The 27165-nt window shown below is 33.2% G+C and overlaps 3 protein-coding genes across 7 annotated transcripts; all 3 read right to left on the reverse strand.

The window, feature by feature from the left end:
• Window positions 1-571: 571 nt before the first annotated feature.
• LOC25484459 (alpha-mannosidase I MNS4) lies at window positions 572-11199 on the reverse strand. 3 transcript variants are annotated; one of them, XR_005643445.1, is made up of 17 exons: window positions 10804-11195; window positions 10620-10715; window positions 10419-10505; window positions 9523-9613; window positions 8363-8418; window positions 8017-8089; window positions 7584-7693; window positions 7327-7377; window positions 5951-6039; window positions 5740-5821; window positions 5524-5637; window positions 4530-4609; window positions 2727-2862; window positions 2232-2302; window positions 1900-2146; window positions 1068-1353; window positions 572-911 (listed from the first exon to the last, which is right to left on the reverse strand). XR_005643445.1 is itself a non-coding variant. In XM_013613292.3 (16 exons), exons 1-16 carry the CDS (start codon window positions 11071-11073, stop codon window positions 1132-1134), a joined length of 1875 nt encoding a protein of 624 aa, XP_013468746.1. In that variant the 5' UTR covers window positions 11074-11195; the 3' UTR covers window positions 572-1131. The 3 variants fall into 3 exon arrangements, 2 of the variants coding, with proteins under 2 accessions (XP_013468746.1, XP_039684582.1); XM_013613292.3 differs by having other exon boundaries at window positions 572-1353; XM_039828648.1 differs by lacking the exon at window positions 572-911 and having other exon boundaries at window positions 1204-1340; window positions 10804-11199.
• A 1448-nt stretch (window positions 11200-12647) lies between these two features.
• Window positions 12648-17176, reverse strand: LOC25484460 (rRNA-processing protein efg1). 3 transcript variants are annotated; one of them, XM_039828651.1, is made up of 7 exons: window positions 16925-17175; window positions 16603-16851; window positions 15645-15783; window positions 14627-14741; window positions 14473-14527; window positions 13959-14348; window positions 12648-13023 (listed from the first exon to the last, which is right to left on the reverse strand). In XM_039828651.1, the coding sequence occupies exons 1-7, from the start codon at window positions 17063-17065 to the stop codon at window positions 13018-13020; spliced, it is 1095 nt and encodes a 364-aa protein (XP_039684585.1). In that variant the 5' UTR covers window positions 17066-17175; the 3' UTR covers window positions 12648-13017. The 3 variants fall into 3 exon arrangements, with proteins under 3 accessions (XP_039684585.1, XP_013468747.2, XP_039684588.1); XM_013613293.3 differs by having other exon boundaries at window positions 13959-14354; window positions 16925-17173; XM_039828654.1 differs by lacking the exon at window positions 12648-13023 and having other exon boundaries at window positions 14185-14383; window positions 16925-17176.
• A 5948-nt stretch (window positions 17177-23124) lies between these two features.
• Window positions 23125-25541, reverse strand: LOC25484461 (30S ribosomal protein S16-1, chloroplastic). The gene is made up of 5 exons (XM_013613294.3): window positions 25433-25541; window positions 25161-25300; window positions 23826-23871; window positions 23510-23664; window positions 23125-23416 (listed from the first exon to the last, which is right to left on the reverse strand). The coding sequence occupies exons 2-5, from the start codon at window positions 25291-25293 to the stop codon at window positions 23373-23375; spliced, it is 378 nt and encodes a 125-aa protein (XP_013468748.1). The 5' UTR covers window positions 25294-25300; window positions 25433-25541; the 3' UTR covers window positions 23125-23372.
• Between the last annotated feature and the right edge of the window lie 1624 nt (window positions 25542-27165).

The raw sequence follows: 27165 nt of genomic DNA on the forward strand, positions 1-27165 counted from the left end.
AAAAACTAAAATGGATGCACTCTTATATCTGAAAACACCACTACAAGCAAGTCCTGTCCAACGTATAACTACGCCGCCATCTGTGTTGCACTTAATTAATGAAAATCTAACATAAGACCATTAAACTTCAATGATTTGAGGAGCATTTATAGATGCCCGCTAACCTTCAATGGATCCAAAGAGAAAATGGAATCAATTGGTTTTATTGCTTTTTTTTTTTTGTTTACAAATGCAAAAGAATTGGTTTTATTGCTAACTTCACGAATGAAATAAATTTCCTTATGTATTATTTTCTTTACAAAAATTGTCTTATATGTTAGAACCAAAGTAATTTGGATTTTTAGCCTTTAATTAATTTGGATGGTAACCCTCATAGATGTGTGAACAATTTATCATTCGTTATTTGATGAGTTTTACTTGAGTGTGCATATTACAAATCAAATGAGTGAAATTAATTTAATTTCCTTTCATTTTCTCTCGGAAAAAATATTATTTCTCTAGGGATGAAATATAATTTGTTTAGTCTAGATACCCTGAATCCTGTAGTGCTTGATCTAACATGGGACCAAAATTCAGCAAAAATGGTTCCATATAGCTATTTCACCATTCCCCGGGAAGGAATCATATGTGAGCAAAATGGACGATTAAGATATCGTCAACGATTGAAAATGTGGTCTAATTAGATGTTGCCAATGCCTGTAACACTTACACAACCTCAGGGTAAATAGGCTACAAGGATACAACCAGAAAAAATGATACAACAAAATAAATTACATTATACTTTTCTACACAAGCCCAATGATGATCTATATGCGGGCAGAATAATGCCTCAGACCTTTGGTAACATGACCTAAGAAGTACATCTAACGGGTCGGTTCATCCATCATTAAACTATTTCATCTCCATGCTCCCTATACCAGAAGTTGCTAAATTATCAAACTTACTATCCTTTCTCAACTATGAACATGCTAACAAAACTTTGATTTATATTTCAGGTGGAGAGCCCAGGTAGGTGTGTGAAGTATAAAGTTGAAAATAATTATCCTTCTGTCAATCCTCTTGCTTACCTGAGATCTAATCATCACTAATTGGGTCAGCATCTCGGTCTCTATAAGCATCAAAGCTCTCACTTCAAGAAGTAACATCTGATTCACTAGTTTGACTATCGTTATGATCACTGACAGAATCAGGTACCGAACTGTCAGAACTCTGGGCAGGAAGAAGCATCACTGAATGGCTTTGTACAGTTGTTGATTCTTCTGGTTGGTTGGTTTCATAATCACGATGTTCATCATTGGAGAGCAAGTATGATAAACCAAACTTCTGTCCATGATTTAGTCCTGGGCAGAAACCCTACAGAATTATAACAAGACTCAAAAACATGAAAAAATTGTTTCCCTTAATTGAAATCATAAAATAAAAAAATTCCCACAATACGTAGGACCACAAATCCAATTTCTATAGAGCCGTCTGTTATTATTCTTGAATGTGTAAATCAATTCATCATCAATTGGCAGTTACTTGTCAACTATGTTCAATTCAACCATGTTCAATTCAACCGTGACATATGTCTGTTAGCCCACTGGTGTAGTAGATTGGGATTCATAGTTCTAATAAAAAATTTATTCCACTTAGTTTCTGATCCTGTATCTATCATTGAACCACTTTTATTTTCACAAACATGCATAATAAGATATAGAAAATGTTCAGGGGAAACCCAATTTTAATGAGATACCTAGATTTCTAAACTTCTGATAAATATAAAGAAATAAATGTAAAGAAATTCATCCATTTCAAGTCCTACACTGACGTAAGATGAATAATGCGAAAACAGGGAAATAGAAGTTCCAAGTGTAACACGAATCAGTGAGAGTGATGGGAGAAAGGAGTACCGAATACCTTGATCAAACCAGAAACGGCACTTGGTTCTGACGTAGTGTAGTCTGAGGAATATTTAGCTTTAGTCCAACTCCCATAAAATCTACTATCATTTGATTCGTGCTTATCTTTGTCCACCTCGGATATAAAATAAGTCTGTCTCAAATCACCACTTCTACAATAAGAACCATAGTATAAACAATGTTCCCTCACAAGAGAGATTTGAGGAGTAGCAGGAAGTAAATGACCTTCAGTACTGAATACGTACCTGTATCACAACAAACAGCAAAAAGAAGCAACTTAAATTTATAGTAAAAAAAGACCCACTAAATTGTAAATATAAGCCTACTCACTTGTATGGCCCGTTTTCCACCAGGTTATCGGGACCCACAGCCAAATCAAAAAGGAGCCACAGATACTTCACCTAATAGTAACATGGGTTGGTTATTAGTAAAATTCCTCTTTCAGACAAATAATAGAAGACAAATTGAAAGGAAAGACAAATGTTAATGATAATAAGAGGCGTGATTTGTAAAGGAAGAAAGAAATCTCAAAACAATATGAAATTTATAGAAGTGTATAAAACCATTCCTTGACTCTCAATAAAAAACTTGAGCTTTTATGAGAGCTAGACATTATACCAAAGCACCTAAAATCATAATCGTAACCACAATTTTTAATGTTACTAGAAACACCAGTTGAAGCCCTAAATAAAGATGACTGACCCTACTTGACAATGATTTTCAGTGAAACAACTTGAAAAAATTATGTTCTAAATTTTTGTTTTATGGGTTTCGAAAAGATTAGGAAGGCACATGTTCTCAAAATCACGTAGAATAAATTCTTACTGTCTCAGCTAAAAAGAAGCTCTCCATGTGATCTTCCTGTCTGTGATCTTCAACATCTGAAATGTGACAATATCCACAAGGGCATCGTGTCCCATACTGTAAACTAGCAAGCATGTCCCTCCCAGCATCAAGATATCTACCAAGAAATACGTATGACAGAATTAAAATTCCTATATATAAAACAAAAGTTGCACCACAGCTCTCAACAAATCATTTATAAAAGTTTTATCCTGAAAGGTAATATCAATTTACTATTTTGCAGGAAAAAGGAGAGAACAAGAAAATCTAAATTGCAGACCACTTGAAAAATCGTGAAAGATAGTGCATCCTCTAAAAGCAAATGAAGAATACCAACAACAGAAATCCACCAAAACACAATAAAATTTTCTAATTTGCAGGAAAAATGAGAACAAAAAAAGCTTAATTGCTGACCACATGAAAATTCATGAATGATAGTGCATCCTCTAAAAACAAAAGAAGAATAGCAACATTAAAAAAAAAAAACACACAAAAATACAATATAAACCATCTATCTATTTATAATGACTGTAACGAATTTTCCATGCCTAAAAGTTACTTTTGGTAAATTTTGCTTGCAAGGGAAAATTAATTTTCTTACCGTTAATTTTAATCTAGTCCAAGAATTGAAAATGAAATATTCTCTTAAAGCACTACAAGAAAACATGAAATAATCCCACCTTGGTATGGCTTTCCCTTTTAAAAGAGAAAGAAAGATCATGAGAACACTGGGTAATTGAAAATTCAGGTAAAGGGCTAGACTGACTTCTTAAGTCTACTCTCAAAATCCATAATGATGTTATCTTGAAATTGTAATCTGTTAGAATATATATCAGAATCAATGTTTAAAATATTAGAATTTAGTCAATTGTATTTTGATTTTTGTGTACTGCACTATTACCAAGTCCTTAACTGATTGTGATTATCCTCGATTTGTTTGCCTAGGAAATAAGAGAATGATGAGGACCCCTAGACACACAACTACTCTCATCTGTTTATTGTTAGATCACCAATTGTGGGTCAGATCCCTCCTAGTTATTCCACTGTACATTCCAAAGTGGCAGCACAATCTCTGACGAACAAGATAAGAGTTGCAAAGACTGAAGAAAAATAATAATAATAATAAAATATGTAGAGGGAGGGCGGAAAGAGAAGTGAGAAGTATACAGATTTAGAGGGGGGTTAAAATGAAAAAATAAAGGCACTGAGAAATAAGAAAAAGAATAACATGGTGACTGTGAAACAGAAGAGAAGAGAGTAATTTGCATAGTAATATTCTAAGAAAAAGAGTGAGACTGAGATATAACTGTTGGAAATACCGCCTTTATTGCGGTCCACCCCTAGTCACCTAAATTGCGACCTTTGGTTTGCCTTCATTGCAGCCTCCAACACCTTCATTGTGTTGGCTTTGAGAGGGTGGATTTAGTCCCACATCAGATATATAGCACTCTTGAGAAGAGTTTATAAAGAGGAGCCACTCCTCACCTTACAAGCTGGTTTTGTAAGGATGAGTTAGGCCCCAAATTTCAACAATAATGCTAAACTGAAGACTGGTTCAAGGCTTCAATCCGCAATGAAAATGAAGTAGGCAACAAACATAATATGTAAAGAACGAGACTCTTTAGAGAGATAACGTGTCTTTTGAATTTGTAAGTACATAACTAGCCTTATTTACGTTGGTAAAGTGGGCCTATATACAGTATACATTTGTACAACTATAAGCAGACATAAAGAAGAATTTTTTTTTATTCATGGTACCACAAACTAAAGCAGATATAAGCAGACCTAGGATCTCTGGTAGCTTTGTATAGCCAATATGTGCTCTCTATTAACTCAGGCCGCAGCGGGTAACTCTTTTGCCCATGCTGATATAATGAGAGAAAAATATAGATCACAAATATTAGAGATAATAAAGTAAAAGCTTCCTCCTAAGAGGAGTTGTAAGATGCTTCTCTATTGGCAAAAATAAAAATGCATTTGATTTGGCATAATGAAAATGAAGGGCCATCAATTAAATGGCTGGTTCATATCTTAAAATCTTCCAGTCAATCTGTCATCACCTGCTTGAATTACTCCAACATTAACACTAACAAGACAAACAATAATATTCATCTTGCAGTTAATTTTACTATCAACACTTGTTAAGTTATATATCTCAAACTGCTCTTTCTCTGATATTATGTAAAGATGTAACTAACTTCAAAAAAGTAGGCTCCTTGTTCTTGCATTACAAAAGAAGCTAGCAATTTTCATTCCTATGAAACAATTTTGGTACTCTTCGTAATCTTTGGTTCTGTCTTGTAATGAAGTTTTTACAGTTCATCTTAATTGTTTAGCCAGCTTGTTGTCTTAGCCGTATTTTACTGCACTTGACTTGAGCCAAGTGCTCTCAACAAGGATGCCTCTTTGCCTTTAAAATTTAAACTTGTTATGGGATAGAGTTTGTTAGTTGATTTTCTTTAGGGTTCGATTCATATGACTTCAAGAACGTACCCATTCTAAATTTTTCAAAATTTCTGTTTTAAGGATATCTAATCACCCCAATAGCTGTACCTGCCTATTATCTCAAATGAGACTCTTTTTTCAATAAAAGATTTAATTTATCGTATAATCAGAGATTTTGAGCTAGAAGTTTGTTGAAGAGGGTGTTGCATGCAATTGAAGACCAATTACTTTAAAACACTTAAATAGAAAGAACTTCTTTCAAAGGCTCAAGCTATATAACTAAACAAACAATTTAAAAGCTATATTGGGTCTCAGGTGTCGAAACTAGATATACCTGAACACTGAGACTAGCAAGATTAAAGCCCTCGGGGGTAAAACCATATCTTCTCCAGACACTCAAGAAGGCAGCATGGGTACGAATTGCAGGATTGATATCTCCGGCTAAAACCTTGCAAAAATACTTGTTATAATTAGCCTTAACTATGGCATAGTTTTTTTGTACAGATCAACAAAAAATACTAAATTATATCAAAATCAAGAAAATTAAAACCTGAAGGCCAGGCCAAAATGCCTGCAGACTGTTAAATAATGGCCAGACAATAGCAGCGGAGTCCATATTCACTTCTACATACCTAAAAGCAGAAGTCCAAGTTTCAAACTTTAAATACATTAAAAAAATAAACATACTTTTGAGTTTTGAAGAACTTAGACTGCAAGTCAACTATATTTACAGGGTGGCACACATCACCAAAAGCATTTACCAAGGATCGTGATAAAGATAATGCATGGCAGCGGCATAAGCTTCTTTAAATATATACAAGTACTCCTCATCTCCAAATAGAAGATAAGCCTGAAAGATTATGTACGGAAAATAAAATCAGACAACCCAATATAAATACTAACTGACAAAATTTAGCACCAAAAGGGACACTCGCAGAAGAGCAAAAGGAATTCAAGCAAAAACAATTTCAACTGGTTAATAATGTTCAAAAATTGGTTAATCAATAACCACTATATGACTTAATCACTTGAGTAGACATATGCTCCTAAACTGAATATTTTAACTAATAATTTCATTTTACAATTTTCCCCAACGATCTTTAAGAAACACGTGTTTTTTCATGTAATAACAAACATAAATCATACAATCAAATAGAAGGGCTCATAATTGACAAGCATAAATAAGTTGGCACCTACAAGACTAAGTTCAACGATTGTAACAAAATTATAGTCACGGTCATTGTAGCCAGGATCGAGTGCTGGCTCGTAGGATCTTACGATTCTACGTGCCACGGCACCTCAACCGTGCTTTGACTTCACTCCAGTTCGTTTTTGCTCTGTTTTCCCCTGTTTCCTCTGTTTCTAGCTGTTTTTCCTCTATTTTCTCTATTTTTTTGCTTGTTTCCTCTGTTTTTCCTCTATTTCCTGTTTTTTTCCTTGATTCCTCTGTTATTCCTCTATATGCTATGTTTATATCTCTCAACTCTATCAATAACCTACCGATCCTACTTACGAACTGTGTTACATTCCTCGCTTTTACGTTCCTTCACCGGCCTACTGATCCTACGTAGGAGATCTCAGTCCTGACTACATGGGTCACGGTTGAAAGTAGTCTCTAATGCATAAAATTCTAAAGATATCCTCAGAACATAGGTCAAACAAGTGGAAGAACGGAAATAGGAAGAATATAGTGCGGGCCAACTTTACTTGTTTAAATTTGGTAGATACATAGACAAATGATTTTTTAAATATTTATATAAAAGAAAAAATCATTAATATATAAAGAAAGCAAATTCTCACATTATCGAAAATCTATGTTTTTTCTAAATCAGATAAAACCGATGAAGCAAAAGAAGAGGTATGTACAAATAGGAAGAATATCATATCAAGTAAATTATAAAGTGAAGCAAAAGCAAATAAAACAAAAATGTGTGTCCACTTGAATACAGACACACAGGGAAACACATCACATAAAATATGCAAGCAAAATTCCTTCATCATCATGGATAAGTTTTGTTTACTAAACTAATTCTAGATAGCAATAAGGAACTGTGGTTATTTTGCAGATTAATAGAAATTGACACTTTCAGTACAAATGTCTCTATAGGCTTCATCATACTAAATTTCAGCTACTAACCTTCAATAAATACTCATAAAAAGAGTCGATACTAGTTCCTATCCCAGCATCCTGCACAAAGTCAAAGAGAGTGATGTAGTTACTATTATGAACAAACATAACCTGCAACGTACACACGTATATAAAACAGAAGTAGGAATAGAAGCACTATATAATTGCTGAAAAAAGTAAGACATAAAATTCAATATCCGTGTGCGTGTGTCTTTTCTTAAAATGCTTTATTGTGTAATTTTCAACAAACAAAATGCATGATGTACCTTTTGTGTCCATTCACCTGTAAAAACATTAATATGTGCACCAACCAAATTAAGCTTTGAACGCCGCGCCCAAATTGCAAGCACTGCATTCTTAGTGACTTGTTCAAAAACTGCATGTTAAAAATTCAAAAAGAAAGGAATATAATTAATAAGACAGTGTAACGTTGCCGATCCGATGCCATTTCTACCAGATTGCAATTCTGCTTATGATCAGGATAACCAAGGTCATCAAAGATAAAATTGTATGATCTGATGAGTAAGATCACGATTTTCACCACCTTGTGACCAGATGAAAGCCAAAGCATTTGATGAATTATACAATCTTTAAGCACCAAAATTAGTTGTGTATATGAATGATATAAAATCTATTAGAGTTGAACTCCTTCCATAGCATATGTGTACAAATGATCAAAAGGTGAAATGGTAAACTTACTAGGATCATTTGTCAAACGGCTTAGAACACCAAATTCAAGAGTCAAGGTTCCACCACCAGCTGTTGAAGTTATCTAAGCACAAGAAGTAATAACTTTTAGCACAATATGAAACAAGAGAAAAGTTGACAATATACGAAATATATACGAAAATTGATCTTGGAAGAATTCCCCGTTTCTTAAAACCAAAATAGTGGAGCAAAGAAGAGTGTCTGAGACATTTTCTGTGCTAAATTGAAATCAGCTCATCACTTGTTACTTATGCATCATTTGACACTATTAGCCACTTTGGCAGCTAGACCTACATCATCTAACATAAAAAGCAGAAAGCATAGGTGAAGACATTACCTTGCTTTCATGTTTATCAACTCCATGCAACAAATTTACAGACCCAAATGGAATTCCTGAAAATACAACATAGCATATAAAAGTCAACATATGAAGCACTATATGGAGGAGGTAAAACAACATTCTCTATCAAGCTAGGCTGAAATAGTTTTGATTTTGTACCAATCGCAGTAAATAACTGGAAAGGTGGTTTCTTAACACCTCTCAGCAGCCACTTTACTGAGGTTGTGTATGATATGGAGAACATATGTCTTGGTTTCATGTACAACAAGTGGCTAAGCAAGGTCAACCTCTGTCCCTTTCTCTGTTTACTTTATGGGTTGAATTTGATCATTGAGTCCAAGGCTTTCAAGAGTTGTTGATAGGGAACTAATTGAGGGTATTGAAGTTTGTTCAGGTGATATTCTTGTTCCACCTTTAGTTTTCTAAATAATCTTGCTCTGGTTCACTCTTTCCAAAGAAGGATAGTGATCTTTTAGTTTTTTGAATTTATTTCTAGTCTGATGAAAAATGGGAGGGTTTTCAATAGTCTAATGTTGGTGAACAAAACCAAGTAAATATTCTTGTTAGTAGGGAGAGCTGGAAGGGTGGTCACAGTAAAAATAATGAAGCCAATTTTGATAGCATGCAGTTTATACAATTCTTCAGTGCATTTAGTTGAATCAGAACGCATGGATATTTAAGGGTGTCCTTTTGCTCTTAAATTTTCTATGAGATAGGGTTATGCTTTTAACTTCTATATGATGTTCTGTCCATGGCTTTTCAAGGGGGTTTCCCTCTCCAACTTGCAGAGAGATGAGGCAGCCTTCTTGAATAATTAAGTGTACACTATCCTCCCTTTCAGTATACATACCTTCTTTTTCCTGATTAAATTTTTCTCATTAAAAAAATCATGACAAATTTCAGCCTTTTAGACTTTAAACATTCTACATGAAGCACAAAGAGTCTTTTCATATATACACACACTATCATTCTTCACTTGTATGTGTCAACGGAAGAGAACCAGTGGCGTACAATGCCATCAAAATGCAAATTAGAAAGACAATATATTTAGTTCAAAAAGGATGAAGATAAAATAATCCTTTTCGGAATTGAGACAGATAATTATGAACAAAAACATACTAAAGGATGGGCACAACTATGTATGAATCAAGTAATACCAGTAGGAGTATCAAATGCAGGTAACAACCTCCTAGCAAGATCTTCAGCTAAGTTCAGTAATTGATTATCATACGACGGAACTCTCATGCCCTGCAGCAGACATTAGATGATAAGAGAATCGTTTAAGGCCTTAAATGTTCATGGTTTGGTATCTTACACAAAAGATACCAAACCAGTACAACGAATGTATAAATAAGCACCCAAAAGTGATGGAAAGGGACAAGCAGAGGCCTGAAAAGAATTATACTGCCACCTAAAAAACCACCTTCCTAAAAAATTATACTACCACCAAAAGGATGGGAACTAGAAAGAACTCTTCCAATCAATTAATCACTTAAAAACCACCTTCAGTAATGCATCTCAAAAGGACTCGGCGGCACATGGATAGAAACATCCATATAACTAAAGGGTCATTGCAATTTCAAAACTTGCCAGTCAATAAAACAGTAATATATAGAGAATCTGACAAACCAGAGTCGGATCACCAGACAAATATGATCCAAATTATAAATTTTTATAAACAGGTGTCAGTAAGTTAGTAGTTATGTCAGTTTCCAGAGATCGAACCTTAAGCCTTCTCCTTAAAACTCTTTCAGTTTCCCCTAGCTCACCAACCGAGCTACCTACTTGGAACAAGTATAATCCAAATTGACTTTCAAACCAGATATCCCAAAAGAACTTGAGAATAACAAAAAAGTCAATATTCATGAAAGAGTTACTATTCACCACCCAAAAAAAAAGGTGAGAAGCCATAACCTCATATAATCCTACTAAGTCACATTCAAATTCCTATTCCAATCAACACATTCACGATGCCTCTCATGCCTCTCATCCGTCACGAAACAAAACCTAGACTAATAAATTCAAGTGTATCATAAAATAAGAAAAACCGTACCGTAGCATAATCAGAAGCGATTTGATGAGCTGAAATCAATCCACCAAGTACCCTAATAGTCGTCTCAAAAACAGAAACCGTTTTATTCTGCAAACCAGCCAAACATAGAATAAACCAACCATATCCAAATAAATAAATAAAACTTTTTAACATTTTACTTAAATCAATAATAATTAGAATGAATTAGTTGATTCTACTCACTATCATATCAAAGCGAAGATTTTTACCAATCCATTCAACAGAAGCTGCAAACCGTTCACGATCACCAAGTAACGCCAAAGTATCCAACGAATCAATCTGCATTTCATTTCAATTTCAATTTCAGTATACACCAATAATAATTTGAGAAAATAACATAACTAAATTTAATCAGACACATACGCACCAAGGTTAAGGCGTAACCGCCAAGAGTATCTTCTCCCTTGCAAGAAAGAGGTTTCAATTCATCGAGTGGAAAAGCGTTATCCATGTAACCATTAAAAGCGTGATAGAACATTTCACCAACTTCGTTTCTAAGTTGTTTAGCTTCTTCTTTTGTGACGCTATCGGCGAAAGATAATGTGAGAAAACAACAAGATGAAATGCACGCTAATGTTAAGATTAAGATTGATGAACGGATCTGAATCCACCGCATCATTCTATCACCACCTTCCATTGAATTGAAACTTAAGAAATTTGATTTCACTCTCTAACTAGCTTTTCATTCTTCTTTTTTTAAAACTCGAGTTATTACAATTACAATGAATCGAGTTTAGACACGAATTTTATCCAATCACAATTCATTATTTTGATTTGTCAGCTCTATTTTGTAAATCAATTTCATTTATTTATTATGATCATTATTAAACCTAATTTTCTTATAATATTTTTTACTAAGTTTTTGTACACATTTTCTCATCAAATGTAGTGTTATTAATATCGGATTGTGGAAAATACATGATAATAAAAAATCTGATATAACAAATAACGGGTAGCGTATCGTAGCGAGCAATCAGCAGAGTCCATTAAAAAAAATCTGATGTGACAAATAACGGATAGCGTAGCGGGTAAATAGTGGAGGCCACGAATCTGATGTCGGCATCTCTCTAGTCGACATTGCTGCCGCTCGAGACCATTATCAACACTTCGGCCAACTTGACGGTTTTCCTAGACAAGCTCATATGTTTCTGAAAATCATTTGGTTCGCATGTTCTTGGATGATATGGAAAGAAAGAAACAATCGGATATTCAACAATAATTATTTGGAGCTACATCAAATGGTAGAGAAAATTAAATTAATCTCTTTTACTTGGTTCAAGGTTAAATCGATACACTTTGCCTACACTTATCAAGAGTGGTGGTGACACCCACTAATACGTATGGGCAAAAATCATGACTTATCAAACAACTCGGTCGCTAAAACTTGTCTAAACACTAAATCTATCTAACTCAATTTCAACTGGGATTTAATTTGTTTGCATGGTAAAAGTATCTAAATAAAGAGCAAAGATTATACATTGTACTGGAGGATTGTTTCTTTGCCAAGCGAGCGTGTGAATCCCTTGGTTTTGGGAATTGGCTGAAAATGAGATCTGAAGTTGCAGCAGGCCTTGCTGCCAAATTGTCTTTGGTTACTCGGTGAGTTAATGTGAGATAGGAGTATATTCATTCACTTATACCAATTGTGCGATTGGTTCCAAATTTTCTACCCTAGACTCACGTTTTTCATGGTTTCCAATGTGTTTTTGCCACAATTTTGAGAAGCTCCAAATGGTACCTTTTGCGTTGACATGAAAAGTTGTCGTGATTTGCTTTAACGTGATGCTTTACCAAACACATGCCAAGTCTTATCAGGTCGAAGAAGACTTGAACTATCATTACAACTTATTTTGCTAACAAGGCTTCAAAGTTCCAATATTAATCCCCAATGGAGGGTTACTTGGCATCCTTATAGAGATGATTATTTTGTTTTGAATGTGAATGGCAGCTACCTAGAGCTGGTATTGGTGACCTGCTTATAATAGGCAATGGTAGCTGGATGGTTGGTGTATAGAGGCTATTAGGGTACTTCAAAAAACACTGTTGCTGAGCATTCACAAGGGAAAAAATCTCAAACATAATTATTCCAAAACTTGGTAATCCTTCAAATGAATCAATCATAAATCTAAAAGTTGTAAATGATCCAGCTAACTGATCATTAATTTAGTTTGCGGTTAAACCAGTTCAATGTTGTCTCCCATATGCAGCTCGTTCAAAACCTTTTTCAATAGGCGAGTTCTTTTGTAAAGGAAATTACACACCATATATGGCAATACAATAATAATTCAAATTTCGTAAGAGTAGAATATTGTTTTTGCCCGTAAACAAATTGGAATTTAATTTAAAGTAACCCAGGGTCAGATATGAAGACCCCGTAGTCAAAAGCTATTAATCTACATTAACAAATCCTCAATCTATCCTAACAAGTCAGTACATATATGATCATAACAATGACCAGTAAAAGAGGATCCCTGCAGGTCCACCGCAGAACATGTCCCGTCCAGGTAAAAACGTAATTGTAAGAATCTTGAATGAATGTGAAGAAGCTGATCCAAATGCCATAGCATGCTCAGTTTATCCATCATTCCTACAGGTGGAGAATAAATGTGCATTACAATTAGGGACATCAGGAGTAGAGAGGAAAGTAAATACTTGATGTATTGAATTTGATGAACACATAAACCAATCGTAAGTAGTCTACTGAAGACACACGTAACTCTACAACAGATGGAACATATATAACATGTAAGTATTGATGCGCAGCCCACGCTGTTTGATACATAATACATATTGTATCATCCTGTTTTATTTAATATTTAAGTATTAGACAGTAAAACTTGAGCTAACTTCTCAACTGGTAGTAACTGTGTTCAATTTGGGGCGTCAAACTCACTCAACCAAACATAGTTGCCACAATAACAATAAATTGGAAATAAGGTGTCAAGTGTGTTTTGGTATGTGTTGAAATTAAAACGAACAAATTCATCCTGTCATCATATTCTCATGATTCTTATACTTCATATCCCCTTTCTTTCAAGGAAGACAGTAAGAAAATATTTTCTTGATAAATTCCCACATTCAAATAGTTATTATAGGCATTTACACATGGTAAAACTATCAAGTGTGATACATATTAAAGAATAATAACTAAATCCACCACTTTAAATGCGAAATTGAAAAGTAACTAAACTAAAAGATATGAGAAAGGTAAGGGACCTGAACACAAAAGACATAAGTGAATTTATTTATAAATAAGAATGCATTTCAAGAGGGTTCTTTAAAGCCAGTGATAAGAGTAAATCCTTATCATACAATCATACGTGAATTATCAAAATTAAAAGCTTTTAATGGTCACATACTCACATGACCGCTTAAAAAAGTCTCAACTTTGTCTTTCAAACTAATATAAAGTTGTTTCCAGTTGGAATGAAAGGTAATTAAAAATATGAAATGTAATGCAAAAGGTAATTAAAAATATGAAATGTAATGCAACATATATTAGAACAAGCAAAAGTTATGCACCTGCTTCTTTTTCTTCTTAGGTCTTCTCTTTCTCCGAGGCTTGTGAGCATCAGAGTTGGAGCTTAGACTACTGCCATGACCTGTCCGAGGCTTGTGAGCATCAGAGTTGGAGCTTAGACTACTGCCATGACTGGTCCCTGATCTTGAGGGTTCCCTTACTCTGAAGTCTGAGCTGGTCCCTGCTCTTGAAGGTTCCCTTACTCTGAAGTCTGAGCTGGTCCCTGATCTTGAGGGTTCCCTTACTCTGAAGTCTGAGCTGCTTTTGCTGTTTGATGCGTAGCGGGATGTAGAAATATCAGATCTCTGTTTAGATGAATTTTGGCCTGCAGACCCAAACCTTGACAACTTGTTTGAAGGGCGAGGAGGAGGCATCAAAGCTCTGGCAGAAATGTGCCTCTACAAAAATGGGCTAAGATACTTAAAAACTGCAAAATAATGTGTGAAACTCTATTCGGTATTAGAGTAAATTGAAAATTAAAACAACAAATTACTAGTTGTTACTCTAGCGGCGAACCTGATTTTTTTCATCGCTGGACATGCCAGACACAGCTTTTCCAGAAGCCTGCTCTCTGCAACCAATAGAAAAAATTTATCCACTACTTTTCATCAATCTAATTCCAAAAAACTTATTGAGATAACTACCCAAGTACTAAAACATCTTTGATCACCTGGTACTTTTGTCTGTCAATTCATCATCTGCGTCAGCTTCATCACTAGAACTCCCAGCAAGGAAAAAATCATCATCACTGAGATCCAGAAGACCGTCATCCTCACTGCCAGTCTCTGCAACAGTAGCACGAAATTTTGTTGACATTTTATCAAACAGGAAGGAGGTATAAATACAAAGGCACATTTATAAATATGAAGCATAGCTAAAGAACCCAGTCACCAATTTCAAACAGAGCTCAGCTCACACCAACTAAAACCAAGTACTTCAAAATAAGGGTAAGTAGCAATAAAAACATTCTATGCTGGATGGGAAAATTATCCAGGTGTGCCAATTTATGAGCACAACCATACCATGATAAAAGAAAGTGATAAACACAGAATATTAAGGAAGGTGTCATTTGTTCAATTGATTTAAAGTGCAGGGAATACACATCAACCAAAAAATGTAAAGTCACATAGACAACTGACTCAAAACTTTCAAATTAAAGTGCCACAAATAATTTTACAAAGAAATGTAAAGAACGATGAAAAATTAGGGGTTGCCATGGCTCGCATAGGCACCCCTTGGCTCCACCCCTGGTTCTATGACCCTGCTTACATAAACAACTTAATTAAGCGCTTATAGCGTTAACACTATTGATATAAGTGCTTAAGTATACACTTTCTATAGCAAAAAGTAAAATAAAATCAAACTGTTTTCGTATGAACTATCCTAGAGAGCTTATGAAAATAAGCTGAAAATAGTTTATGGACATATCATAAGCGGTTTCCTTAAGGTCCCCAAAGTAGTCTCCCTCACAAGTGCTTGTGTTAGTAGATAAGCTCAAATAAGTGAACCCAAACAAACCCAAATTCTAAAATCAATACAAAGCAATGGTATAGATAATGAAAGCAATGATAGTCTCCAAAGCATATCTCAAGTGGTTGATCTAGGGTTCAAACTTTGACTACCAACATAATACACCAACAACAAATATTTCCTTGTAAACAAAATTAAAAACATTTATAATAAACCACCTTCTAAATCCTTGCCACTTGCAGCAGCCGCAGATAACCTGTCTTCAATCTGTTTGCGCAGCCCATTTCGCTTGTCAACTATCTCCGCATCATCAGTTCCACTAAATAAAGGAACATATTTCTCATTCTTGGGAAAGTACTGCACATTGAAATTGAACCATACTCAATTTTATTAGTCACTATTTATTGCCAGCAGCAAGTATAATACCCTGTTTAGATAAACAGCTTAATTAAGTGCAAACCTTCATCATATAAGTGCTTATGTTGTTTTCGTATAAGTTATAAGTTGTTTTCATAAATTATCCTAGACAGCTTACGAAAATTAGTGGAAAACAGCTTATAGGCATGTCATTAGCATTTCTATAAGCTCAACCAAACTGTCTCACAAGTGCTGATGTCATTAAATAAGCTCAAATAAGTCAATCCAAACAGACCTAGATATAATGTCAAAAACACTAAAGGAAGTAACATAACATAAACTATTTTTATAACAAAAGATAAATAAAAAGAAAATCATTTCCATAAAAGCAAATTATTTTCATATAGGCTATAAGATCTTTTCATTAGCTATCGTTTGTAGAAATAAGCCGAAAAACACAGCTTATGGACATGCCATAAAATGTTTCCATAAACTCTCCCAAACTGTCACACAAGTACTAATGTCAGTGGATAAGCTCCACTAAATAAGTTCAAACAGGCAGTATAAACCCCTATTCAGATAAACAGCTTAATCAAGCGCAAAGCTTATTATATAAGTGCTTGTGTAGTTTTCGCATTTCATATAAGTTATAAGTTGTTTTCTTAACCTATCCTAGAGAGCTTATGGAAATAAGTTGAAAAAAGCTTAAGGTCATTTCATTAGCGGTTCCCTAAGCTCAATCAAACTTGACGAATATTTATGCCAATCCAAACAAGCATAGGTATGATTTTTGTGACATGAAAACACCGAAAGACATACCATAACATATTGAAGATCTTGTTTAAGCGATGCAAGCTGATCAGGAGAAGCAGATTGAGACGAAGAAGCACGCTGAAGCTTCTCTAAGCGTCTAATTCTCCGTTCAATCTTTCTCCTCTCAAAGAACTTAATCTTCTTATCACGTAAAAATATCTTACGTTCCACAGCGAGGCGAGTGTGAATATCCTGCTGTTTCTTCAGTGCTTCCAGTTTCTGCTCCTGTGCTTCTCTAACCTCCGCTGGTAAATTCTGCAATTCAAAATTTAACGAATAAGTAACGGAATTAGGGTTTGGGTAAGGGTTAGGATTAAGGGGTGTTTACCTTTCGGAGCATGCGTTCGGCGGATCGGATTTGGTTTTTGAGAGAAACGGGTGGTCTGAATTTCTTGGTGGTGGTTTTTCTACGGTTTGAGGCGGGGTTGACCCTCTCGCGGCGCTTGTTGACACCGCCGCCGTGAGCCATGGCGCTGTTTTCAGTAGTAGTATTTTGTTTCCTTGATTAGGTTTCCTGATTATCTATTTGCTTTCTTCATCTTTAGGAACTCGACGGAGGGATATTCTATTTCTCACCGTAATGTTTTTATTTTACAGAAATGATTCTTTTTTCTTTTTTTTTTTTGGGTAAAAACAATGAGTAAATTTTAAGGGGACTTTGAAATGTTCTTTTTTTGTTAAAAATAATGAGTAAATTTTAAGGGAAAAAGACTAGTGTAAATTCGAGCTTCATTTAGTAAAAAAATAATTACACAAAAAATATTTTGTGTGGATGGAGTAATAAAAAAAATTATTGTTAACATTTTTGGGCTATTTTTATAAAATTTAAATGTTATGGGTCAAACTTGAAAATTGAAAATAGGGATTAATTTTCACATTTCAAAAACTGAGGGGCCATTTTACAATTTTTTTAAATTATAGTGACAGTTTAAAAAATTTGTAATTGCAAATATTGAAAAAATTATAAGGAAAAAATTTGAAATTCATATTTTTTTAGTTGTCATTTGAAATTCTTTAAATTTAACTTAGATAAAATACTTCATAGATTTCATTTTAAAATTCTCCAAATTAATCATCTAAACAATCAAATTTTTCTAAAAGAATCTAAATTCCCTCTGAAAATTACATTATCTCGAAACATTCTATCATCCAAACATGCTTTAAGAGTGACTTCACGTGGCTCTTTTCGGCCATAACATAACATAATATACATTTTGATTTGGTAATATATTTCATTTTAGTCTCTTCAAAAAAAAAAAACATAATATACATTTTTTGCCATTTCATTCATAATTAAGGAGTACAAAGTAGAAGGTACAACATTAAAAATATGGGGGCTAGGATGACATAAGGAAGCTCTAGCAATACTATGAGCAACCCTATTAGCTTGCCTCCGAACATATGACACTACAAAGTCGGGTCAATTGAGCAAGAGGCTCTTACATTGAGATATGAGATCACAAATTCATTTTGAGGGATATTATTGACAGAAAGTGCATCAGGTATTGATTTGCAATCAGTTTCAAACCTGACAGCTTGCATTCCAGTTGATATGGCCTCTTTTGATAGCTTGCAACAAGCCGATGGTTTCAGCTTCCAGGACCGTAGTGAAGGAATAATAATAACCGGATTTGCCAAGAGTGAGTACGCCTGAAGAGTTTCTGAAGCATATACCATACCTCATGATTGAGTTATTATTGAAGGAAGCGGCATCAACATTACATTTGATTGTGCCCTCCAGCGGTCTACTCCAACTAAGAGAGGTATCCACATTATTCATCGGTAACTTTGCTCTTTGCATACAACTCCATTCATTAATTGTAGTCTTTGCTCGTGTAACGATGAATTCCGAGGAGTTTTCTTTGTCTTCCCAAAGCTTTGAATTCCGGTTCTTCCATAGACTCCACAAGATCGTAGCTACCAAGTATTGTTGTTGCAAGGACAATCTGTTCAATAAATCAAAGAGCATAGCAGAAAAGTTATGTGCCGTTAAGAGCAAATTTTGGACTTAAACTTGTACTTGTACATTAGTAAACTCAATATTAATATTTTCTTAGGAGAAGATAGACTTAAACTTGTACATGCCTATTTTTGTGTTAGATTTGTTATCCTCAATCTGAATTCATTTTGTTGTGTATTCTTCGTCTTCTCAAACATTTGTATTCATTATCATGTTTTAATTCTTATTTTAGATGGGTAGTCACTGTTTTTAATGCAATATATTTTTTTTTTTTAGTGTATGAAACGATGCCTTCAAGAAGAGGTGGCATTTAGCCTACACAAGTTAATGAATTTGTGTATCATACCAAAAACAATTTTTACCCACAATAGTAAGTTAACCGGTAATACATTTAACACACATTTGACTCTAAACTTATTTCTATTATGATTGGGTCCAAAATAATTTTCAGCTTCTCTCTCCTCCACCCACCTCCTCAGTCCTCATATCTCTCTGACTCTCTCTCTTACTCACTACCACCGAGACTTGCATAATCACGCGCATTATTACCTCTGCAAGTCTAGATCTCAAACTCACCAACATCAATCTCTTATCTATCTCCTCTGTTTTATTTTCTTTTGATCTTTGCTACATTTTTATTGATAAACTTCTTTATTTAATTATTTGAAGGTTAATATCCAGATCTAGAAGAAAATCCCCAAATCTCAATACGGGGTTGAGTGTTTTTAAGAAATGCCACACCCCCACACCATTTTTTTCTTCTTTTTAGAGAAAAAATCGTGCCACTAATTGTTGGCTGTGATTATGTATATTAACAAGTACTTTTGAGATTTATGGATGCAGTATGGGCTTTTCCTGCCTATTGTTCTTCTTCATCCATTTTCATTCTTTCTTTTTTCTTTTTGTTATTCTTATTCGTAAATTCTACCTAAACATCCTTAGTAAATTTAAGTGCTATTACATCCTTAAATGAAGCAATATTTTCCGTCATAATTTTACAATTCTAATTAACTAATTATAGGTTTTTATTCCTTAAAAAAAATTACAGGGTTGTTATGGAAAACAAATAGTATTATTTATTTTTTTAAAATTCAAACATTAATTAAAGTTTTGTCAAAAAAATTAATAGTCCTTCTTGTCAGGTAAAACAATTTTAAGTTTAGTCAAAAAATTTAAAGTAAATATCGTAAATATCACCTTTTATTTGGACTGTATTTTTTATAAAATGAGTAAACAATCATCACAAATTTAGGTGAATTTTTAAAATTCTATAAATATAATTTACATATAATATAGGATGACAATGCAAATAACACATAGTATCACAAAAACCCACCAAGAAGGTAACCCATCTTTAATCTTGACCATTGAATAAAATACTATTATATCAATGGTGAAAAGTTCACTTTTGTATGATACACAAAAAGAGTTTGTTGTGTATGCTAAATGCCACCTCAAGAAGATATCTGCAAAAGTTCCATGAAACCAGTATGTCAAGTCAGGTTGCTCTAATGGTGAAGAAAGTGAACGTACCATTCCATAGGACTATGAAACTCACTATGGAATCCTCACTGGAGTGCTCAGTACTCTAATAACTACTTGGACCTCAAAGTTTGTCATTTGATGAAACTGAATTTGTTTGAATGGAATATCAATGTTGTTTATAATCTTTAAAACTCTAGCTCAGACATTACATGTCATGTGAACCCTGTTAGAATATTTATCATAACTAAGCAATTATATGAATTTGCATAATTAATTATGGATTATCCTTTATGTATTAACTAAATATATGATCAATTGTTATTATATCATCAGTCCTTTTGTCGACATGTGCTGAACTTTGTTTTGAATGTTATGTGATGAATCAGACCATTCTATAGTTTACAAGTGGCAGCCGTTAAATCTTTATATTCAGCTTTAAATCTTTATTATGAAACAATGCTTCATTTATTAAATCACCAAGTTATATGGTATTCACCAGGAAATGCACAAAAACTGGTTATGGATCGCCTTGCCAAATTTGATTCATTATCGAAGCTTTGAGCTAAATAGGTGATGCAGCAGAAAAGAAGAGGCATAAGCTATAAAGCATGGTTTGGCAGCAAGAAAGTCAGTATCAAAAAGTATACTATATCTGAACAATACTTGTGCAAATGGATTCCCTTGTGAGAGAAAGAGACTTCCAATCCTAGAAAATCATTGAGGGGTCATATTTCTTTGATTATGAAGATGTCCTCAAGGCATTGGTTTACTGAATTAATCTCAGAAAGGTTTTTTCTAGCTAAGGTTACTTTATTTTTATTTTTTTTTAAGAAGCTAAACTAACCCCCTCAAATGAGCATCAGAGAGAATCGAACCTGAATTCTTGAGGAGGAGATACTTCTGTATTAACATAGCCAATAAGCATTATTACAAATAAACAGGTTATATTATTAAAAAAAAAAAAATCGAATAACATTCTCTTAGAACATTATTATTGTTGAAAATACTATTTTTCAAAATGCTTTTATATAACCTAAACAAACATGTTGTCGAAAAAAGAAACTAAATTAAAAACCACTAAAGAGAGGTCTAGGATTTGACAAAGACATGACAATGTATTGCAGTAGTGACCTATCATCTATAATTTCAGAAGTATTTACAGTTTTTTAAAACATTTTATAAGATAATTATTCACATAATATTTTTAGGCTTAAATATGTAAATCGTCCCTATAAGTTCGTGTGTTTTTGGTTTTATTCTCTGTATCTTTTTTTGTTCTAAAACAAATCATGTAAGTTACAAACGTTTTGATTTTCGTCCATCCCGTCAACATGTGTTACAAATCCTCTAAGTTACAAACGTTTTGATTTTCGTACCTCCCGTCAGCATCTATTACAAAAACATTGATGTGTCTAACGGTGACCGACATGGCGTTGTTTGATGTGGCAACACAGACTTATGTGTCCTTTCAGGCAAGATTACAGGAACCAAAATAACAAACGAAAAATTACAGAGGGACGAAATTAAAAATCAGTAAGTAACAAAATTTGAAATTAAAAATCTTTCCATCTTCTTCCTCTCTCTTCCATATTCTTCTTGCATGAACTTGTAACATTATTTCCTTACATTCCATTGTGGTAACTCATTCTGTTTCATTTGCCGACAACAACAGTACAACATTGGAACTAAAGTGACACTTCCAACAGTGATACTTTCACAAAAAAATAACTTGAATACCAAAACCAAAATTTGTGCATTGAAAATTATCTAGGTTTTCAAACACTATGCAGAGGAAGAATAATATAATGGAAAACATCAAAGGTTAATGGCAAGAAAACATAACTTAAACCACCAGAAGATTAAAACAAACCAGTTACATGATGCATCTGAGATTAGAAACATTAATCTACTTCCACACACACACTAGTAAACCTTGGCTCTCTTACAAGATGAAGCAATTCCATATGCTATAATATCATACTATATATTTTGTTCAAGTCTACAATCTCTTGCTAATTGATTTCTCCATAAGAGAAATTGAATTTGTAAACAATATGGTTTGAAGGTCTTCAATTATTATATACAAATAACTGCAATTTCATAAGTCAAGATTAGACTCCAATTTGTATAACTACATAACTCTATCAATGAACTTCTAAGAAACACATATTATATTACACCATCAAATATTCATTTGTTAAATTCCTTCATATGGCTAAATTAAATTGTTGTGTTCTTGTTAATTTTAAGTAAAGATAACTAAAAAAAGGACGGAAAAAGCATATTAAGATTTACTAGTTCCCGAATTGACCTACCGTTGGATTATAAAATGATGCTACACTATATATGAACACAACTACCTCATCCTTCATAAAACTACTTATTGATAAACAAAGGAAAATAATTTACTTCTTTATATTATACTTGATCAGTACACTAAAACCAATAACCTGTGTTGATTTATGTTGTTAGGTACTAGATTTTTATTATCCTACAAAGTTCACTATAGAGAGGATGGAACAGGGTTCCCACAACAACATTTGGTTATTTGTTGTGGCTAGTAATCTGTGTTTGTTTCTTTTATCGAGAGAAATCATATTTCTTAAAGACTTTGAAATTTTGAATTGCCAACCGAGAATAAAAAGAAAATTCAAAGCCAAGTTATCACCTTTTTTTAAATTTTCTCCCATAAACATGTACTTACTCATGTGACGTAGGACAAAAAATGGGACAAGTTTTGGCCTCAAAATGATGAAAGTATATATTTGGTGAATGGAGAAATCACGATACAAAGTCTGCAGAAGCTACAAATGGTATCTTTACAATTTCACAATGAAGAGAGTCCGAGCATAAGAAGAATAGAGAGGAAGAAGATGGAAACATAAAGGATTTTTAATTTCAAATTTGTAACTTAGTGATTTTTAATTTCGTCCCTCTCTAATTTTTCGTTTTTGATTTTGGTCCCTGTAATCTTGCCTGGAAGGACACATAAGCATGTTTTGCCACGTCAAACAACGCCACGTCAGCCACTGTTAGACACGTCAGCGATTTTGTAACAAATGCTAACAAAATAAATAAATAAATAAGCAAACAAGAGGATGATATTCAAAATGAATCCTCATGATCAAGCAGTTAACAAACATAAAAGTTGACTTAAAGAGTAGACAGCAATGTCAAGCATGCATACATGACAGGTAGAGGAATAAATCAAATATTGTACGTGCATCTTCAAACTAACTTTCAGAATACAAAAACAGTTGACGATTTGCAATGGAGGACAAGCTCGCAACACAACCCACCTTCTCCAAACATATGTCTGTTATTCCCTCAGTTAAACTTGTAAGCCGATAGAAAATACAGCTTCTGGAGATACACCTAAAATAAATTGTAAATGAAATGAGAAAAAGAAAGAACCCAGAAACAATACTAAATGAGATTCACAATCAAAGTGAAGGAGTGTCAGTTTACCATCAACTTCTTTGTCATTGGACGGCTGCTCTTCATTTGGGGTATCAACAGGGTAGCTACCAGACAGTCCACCTTTCCGTTTCACTTGTAAACCTGCCTTGAATAAAAGACTCTCCACAGGTTCTGAAGGTTGAGCACCAACAGAAAGCCAATACCTAAAGAACATGAGGAGAAGTTACGCTATTAAAACTATGATGGAGATTTCTGTCGTATCAAATTCATAAAGATGGACTGATGATCCCCAAAATTATCACTAATTTCCCCAAAATTGTGTAGAAATAACTACATAAATTAGAATTAAATAAAAGTTACTTACTTCACTCTTTCAAGTTTGATGTTCACTCTTTTCTCATCATCTTTAGCTGTACAAAAGTAAATCAAGTTAAAAAAGGATTAGATGTGTATAAACTTGAATCACCTTCCTTCTCATCCAAAACTGGTATACATTACAATTGACAGTAACAAACAGGGATGACATTTGCAACTTGCATTTTTAATCCTTTTATTATGGAATTATGGCCAACAGTTTTGGTCATTGATGATTTTTTGAAACAATCAAATCCCTCCGTGTTTAAAAATGACAAAACCAAACCCCTCTATCATTCACTTTCTAGAAAAAATAGTGATGCAGATAACAATTTATGTATCATGATACTTCACAAAGTAGAACATTTGAATGAGACCTCTAGTGACTTCAATCCGTTTAAATACATCACTTTGTTATAATTAAATATGTCACTCGCTTAATATATAGATAAAAGTCACTACAAAGTCCATTAAGATGCAAACAGATAAGTCCCATACTGAGAACAGAAATCAGGTTAATGAACCTATCTTAAACACAGAAAATTCCATACCATGTATGTAATTGTAAATCATTAGTCACATCACATCACTGTAATTTTAAAAAAATAATGGCAGATTGACATAGGTTATAGGTACATGTTTCAGAACTTACAAGGAAACAAATTTCAGAATTCATTATGGCAAGTAAGGAATCAAAGTGAAATTAAGCATACAATAATGTTCTAAAGGAACACCACTAACAAGAGATATTACCAAGGATTGATAATCCAAACATGTGTTTCCTTATGGTCATTTGAGTGAAAAATTCAAGATAATTTCTATATGCAATATTTTTTTTTTGGTGTTGACCCTTCTATATGCAATACTCATAACTGTGTTTTTTGTCCCTAGCTATAAGGATAGCTAAAGTGATTCTTACTATTTCATTACATACCAAAATCTCTTAGACATTCACAACACTGATTAATTCTATATCCTTTCAAACAAGTCCTATATATGCAAATATCAATAAACTCGCTACTCATTAGTGAAAAAGCCATAAGAAAGCGTGCTTCTCTCGAAGAGTTATGTTATTTGAACATCAAAATACAAACACGGTATATGTTTATCTTTATCTCTTTCTCTCTTATGTTTTATCTTCTCTAACATCAAAACAAAGTGCACTATATTTGAGTACTAGTCCTCCATAAAGTATACCCAAATGAAAGAAAAAATCTTTGGATATCACCAAATAATAAAAATGCAATTTTTAATAACATAAATTACAAAAAAAAATTGAACAAGTAAAATTTGAGCATAAAAAACATATAGAATTACAGATAAGGTTAAAGAATTGATGTTGAACCTGCAAGGGGATTGTAGTAACCAACAACTTCGATGTTCTTGCCATCTCTAGCACATTTGCTGTCAGTAACAACAACCCGATAAAATGGGTTGTGTGTGCATCCAAGTCTTGCTAATCGAATACTCACCACCATTTTTCACCTGCAAGTAACAATAACATCATAATTCAAGAACAAGGAAACCCAGAATTCGAATGAACAATAACATATTAAACTATTTTTGAGTGTTTTGAAATTGAAGAAAAGGTTGAGAAGGAAGAGAGAAGAAACGAACCTGGCTGGTTGGGTTCGATGGAACAATGAATGAATGTGTTTTTGCTCTCTCTATCTATCCCTTTATGCGATAGCATAGCAGTTACCGTTCCCTCCCAATCCTCTTATCTTTATCTATTTTTTAATTTTTTTTTTCTTTTTTTACATTTTTTAAATATTTTACTTTGTGGAATTGCATGTGTGTTTGGTTTTTTTTTTTTTGGAGTATAATTTATGTTTATTAGGCAAATTTTATGGTACATTCAAAATTTTGAGTGTACTGGTGCACCAAATATTTAAATTAATAATTAAATTAGTTGTTTTTTGAAGAAAAAGAATCATTTTCTATCATTGACAATTATAATACTTAAATCCTATTTACCAAAAACGTCGACAAACGTAAAATTGACTTTTTTTGAATTTTTATTACTCATAAGAAAGAATATGATTATTATAAATAATGAAATGACGTTTTTTCCTTATGAAATGATGTTTTCTAAAATATAATATTGACAAATAGCTATTTATTTCATAAAATGATCGTTAATTTATAAATTTATAAAGTGAGAGTGCCAATATACCTCAATTTGTGAGTGTACCGTAAAAGTTCCCTTATTATATCTGGATTATTTTATCAATTAACTACTCTTTCAATGTTTTCCGAATTTAAGTTTAAATTTTATAAAATTTTTGGTATAATATATTTTAAGTTCTAGTTTTTTTTTAATGAATTATAGTTTAGGTGAGTTGTGTTTAACAGGTCTATTGAAATTATAGCTTAGCTCAAATCTCAAAGAATAACTATAAAGGTACTTACATATCATTCATCAAAGAGATCGTCATATTGATAATATCAATTGAATTTACAATTTTTATTGTAAGTCATTCTTTTAATAATTAAATGAACCTTCGTTAATTCAAAATATTGAGGGTGCAATTTACAATCATGTGTTAATTTTATATAAATAGCACTTCAAATTTAACTACCAAATAACTACTTCTTAGTGAAAAAAAATTCTTGGATAAATAATAAATTTACCCATATCAACTTAATTCTTTTCAAATTTAAATTTAAACTTACATAATCTATAACATACAATTGTATAAAGACAACATCAAGGTAAACTATCATGTAATTTCTCATCATCCAAATGTGTGCCTTACACTCGCTATTATAATCCTATTGAATTTCAGATTATCACCCCATTTTATGAGAACCGGATTAACATAATAAAAAAATCAATCAAACAAAAATAAAGATAAACGTGTAAACCACATTTTCTTTTTAAGGATATGTGGTGTTTTATATGCTTCTATATATTAGGATATGATCTTTTATTTATTCTAGGATCAAAAGGCCTCTAAATGAGTGTGTGTGTGTGTGTGTGTGTGTCTGTGTAACTTTAAATACAAGTAATAATATCCACCAGTTCTACTTCTTGGCCTCTAGAGAAGAACATCCTTGTTTCCAATTCAGAAGAGGTATTATTTCCTTTGCTTCACTTTGCTGCATTTTAGTCCTTTCTCTCTTTGCTGTATTTTTATCCTTTTCTAATGTCTGCAAATGATGCTGCAGACTTGACTTGATCGTTTCTAGAAGTGGTGCAACTGCAGCGACTTGCTATGAAATATTGACGACTGGGAAACCGTTTATACTGATTGTTAGAACTAGTATAAACTATCCAATATGATTAGTCCATTAGTTTATAAACTAAAAAGTAAATGCAACAATGCAGCTAAATTAAGTTGAATAGC

Source organism: Medicago truncatula, chromosome 1, assembly GCF_003473485.1.
Source record: "Medicago truncatula cultivar Jemalong A17 chromosome 1, MtrunA17r5.0-ANR, whole genome shotgun sequence".
NCBI lineage: Eukaryota > Viridiplantae > Streptophyta > Magnoliopsida > Fabales > Fabaceae > Medicago > Medicago truncatula.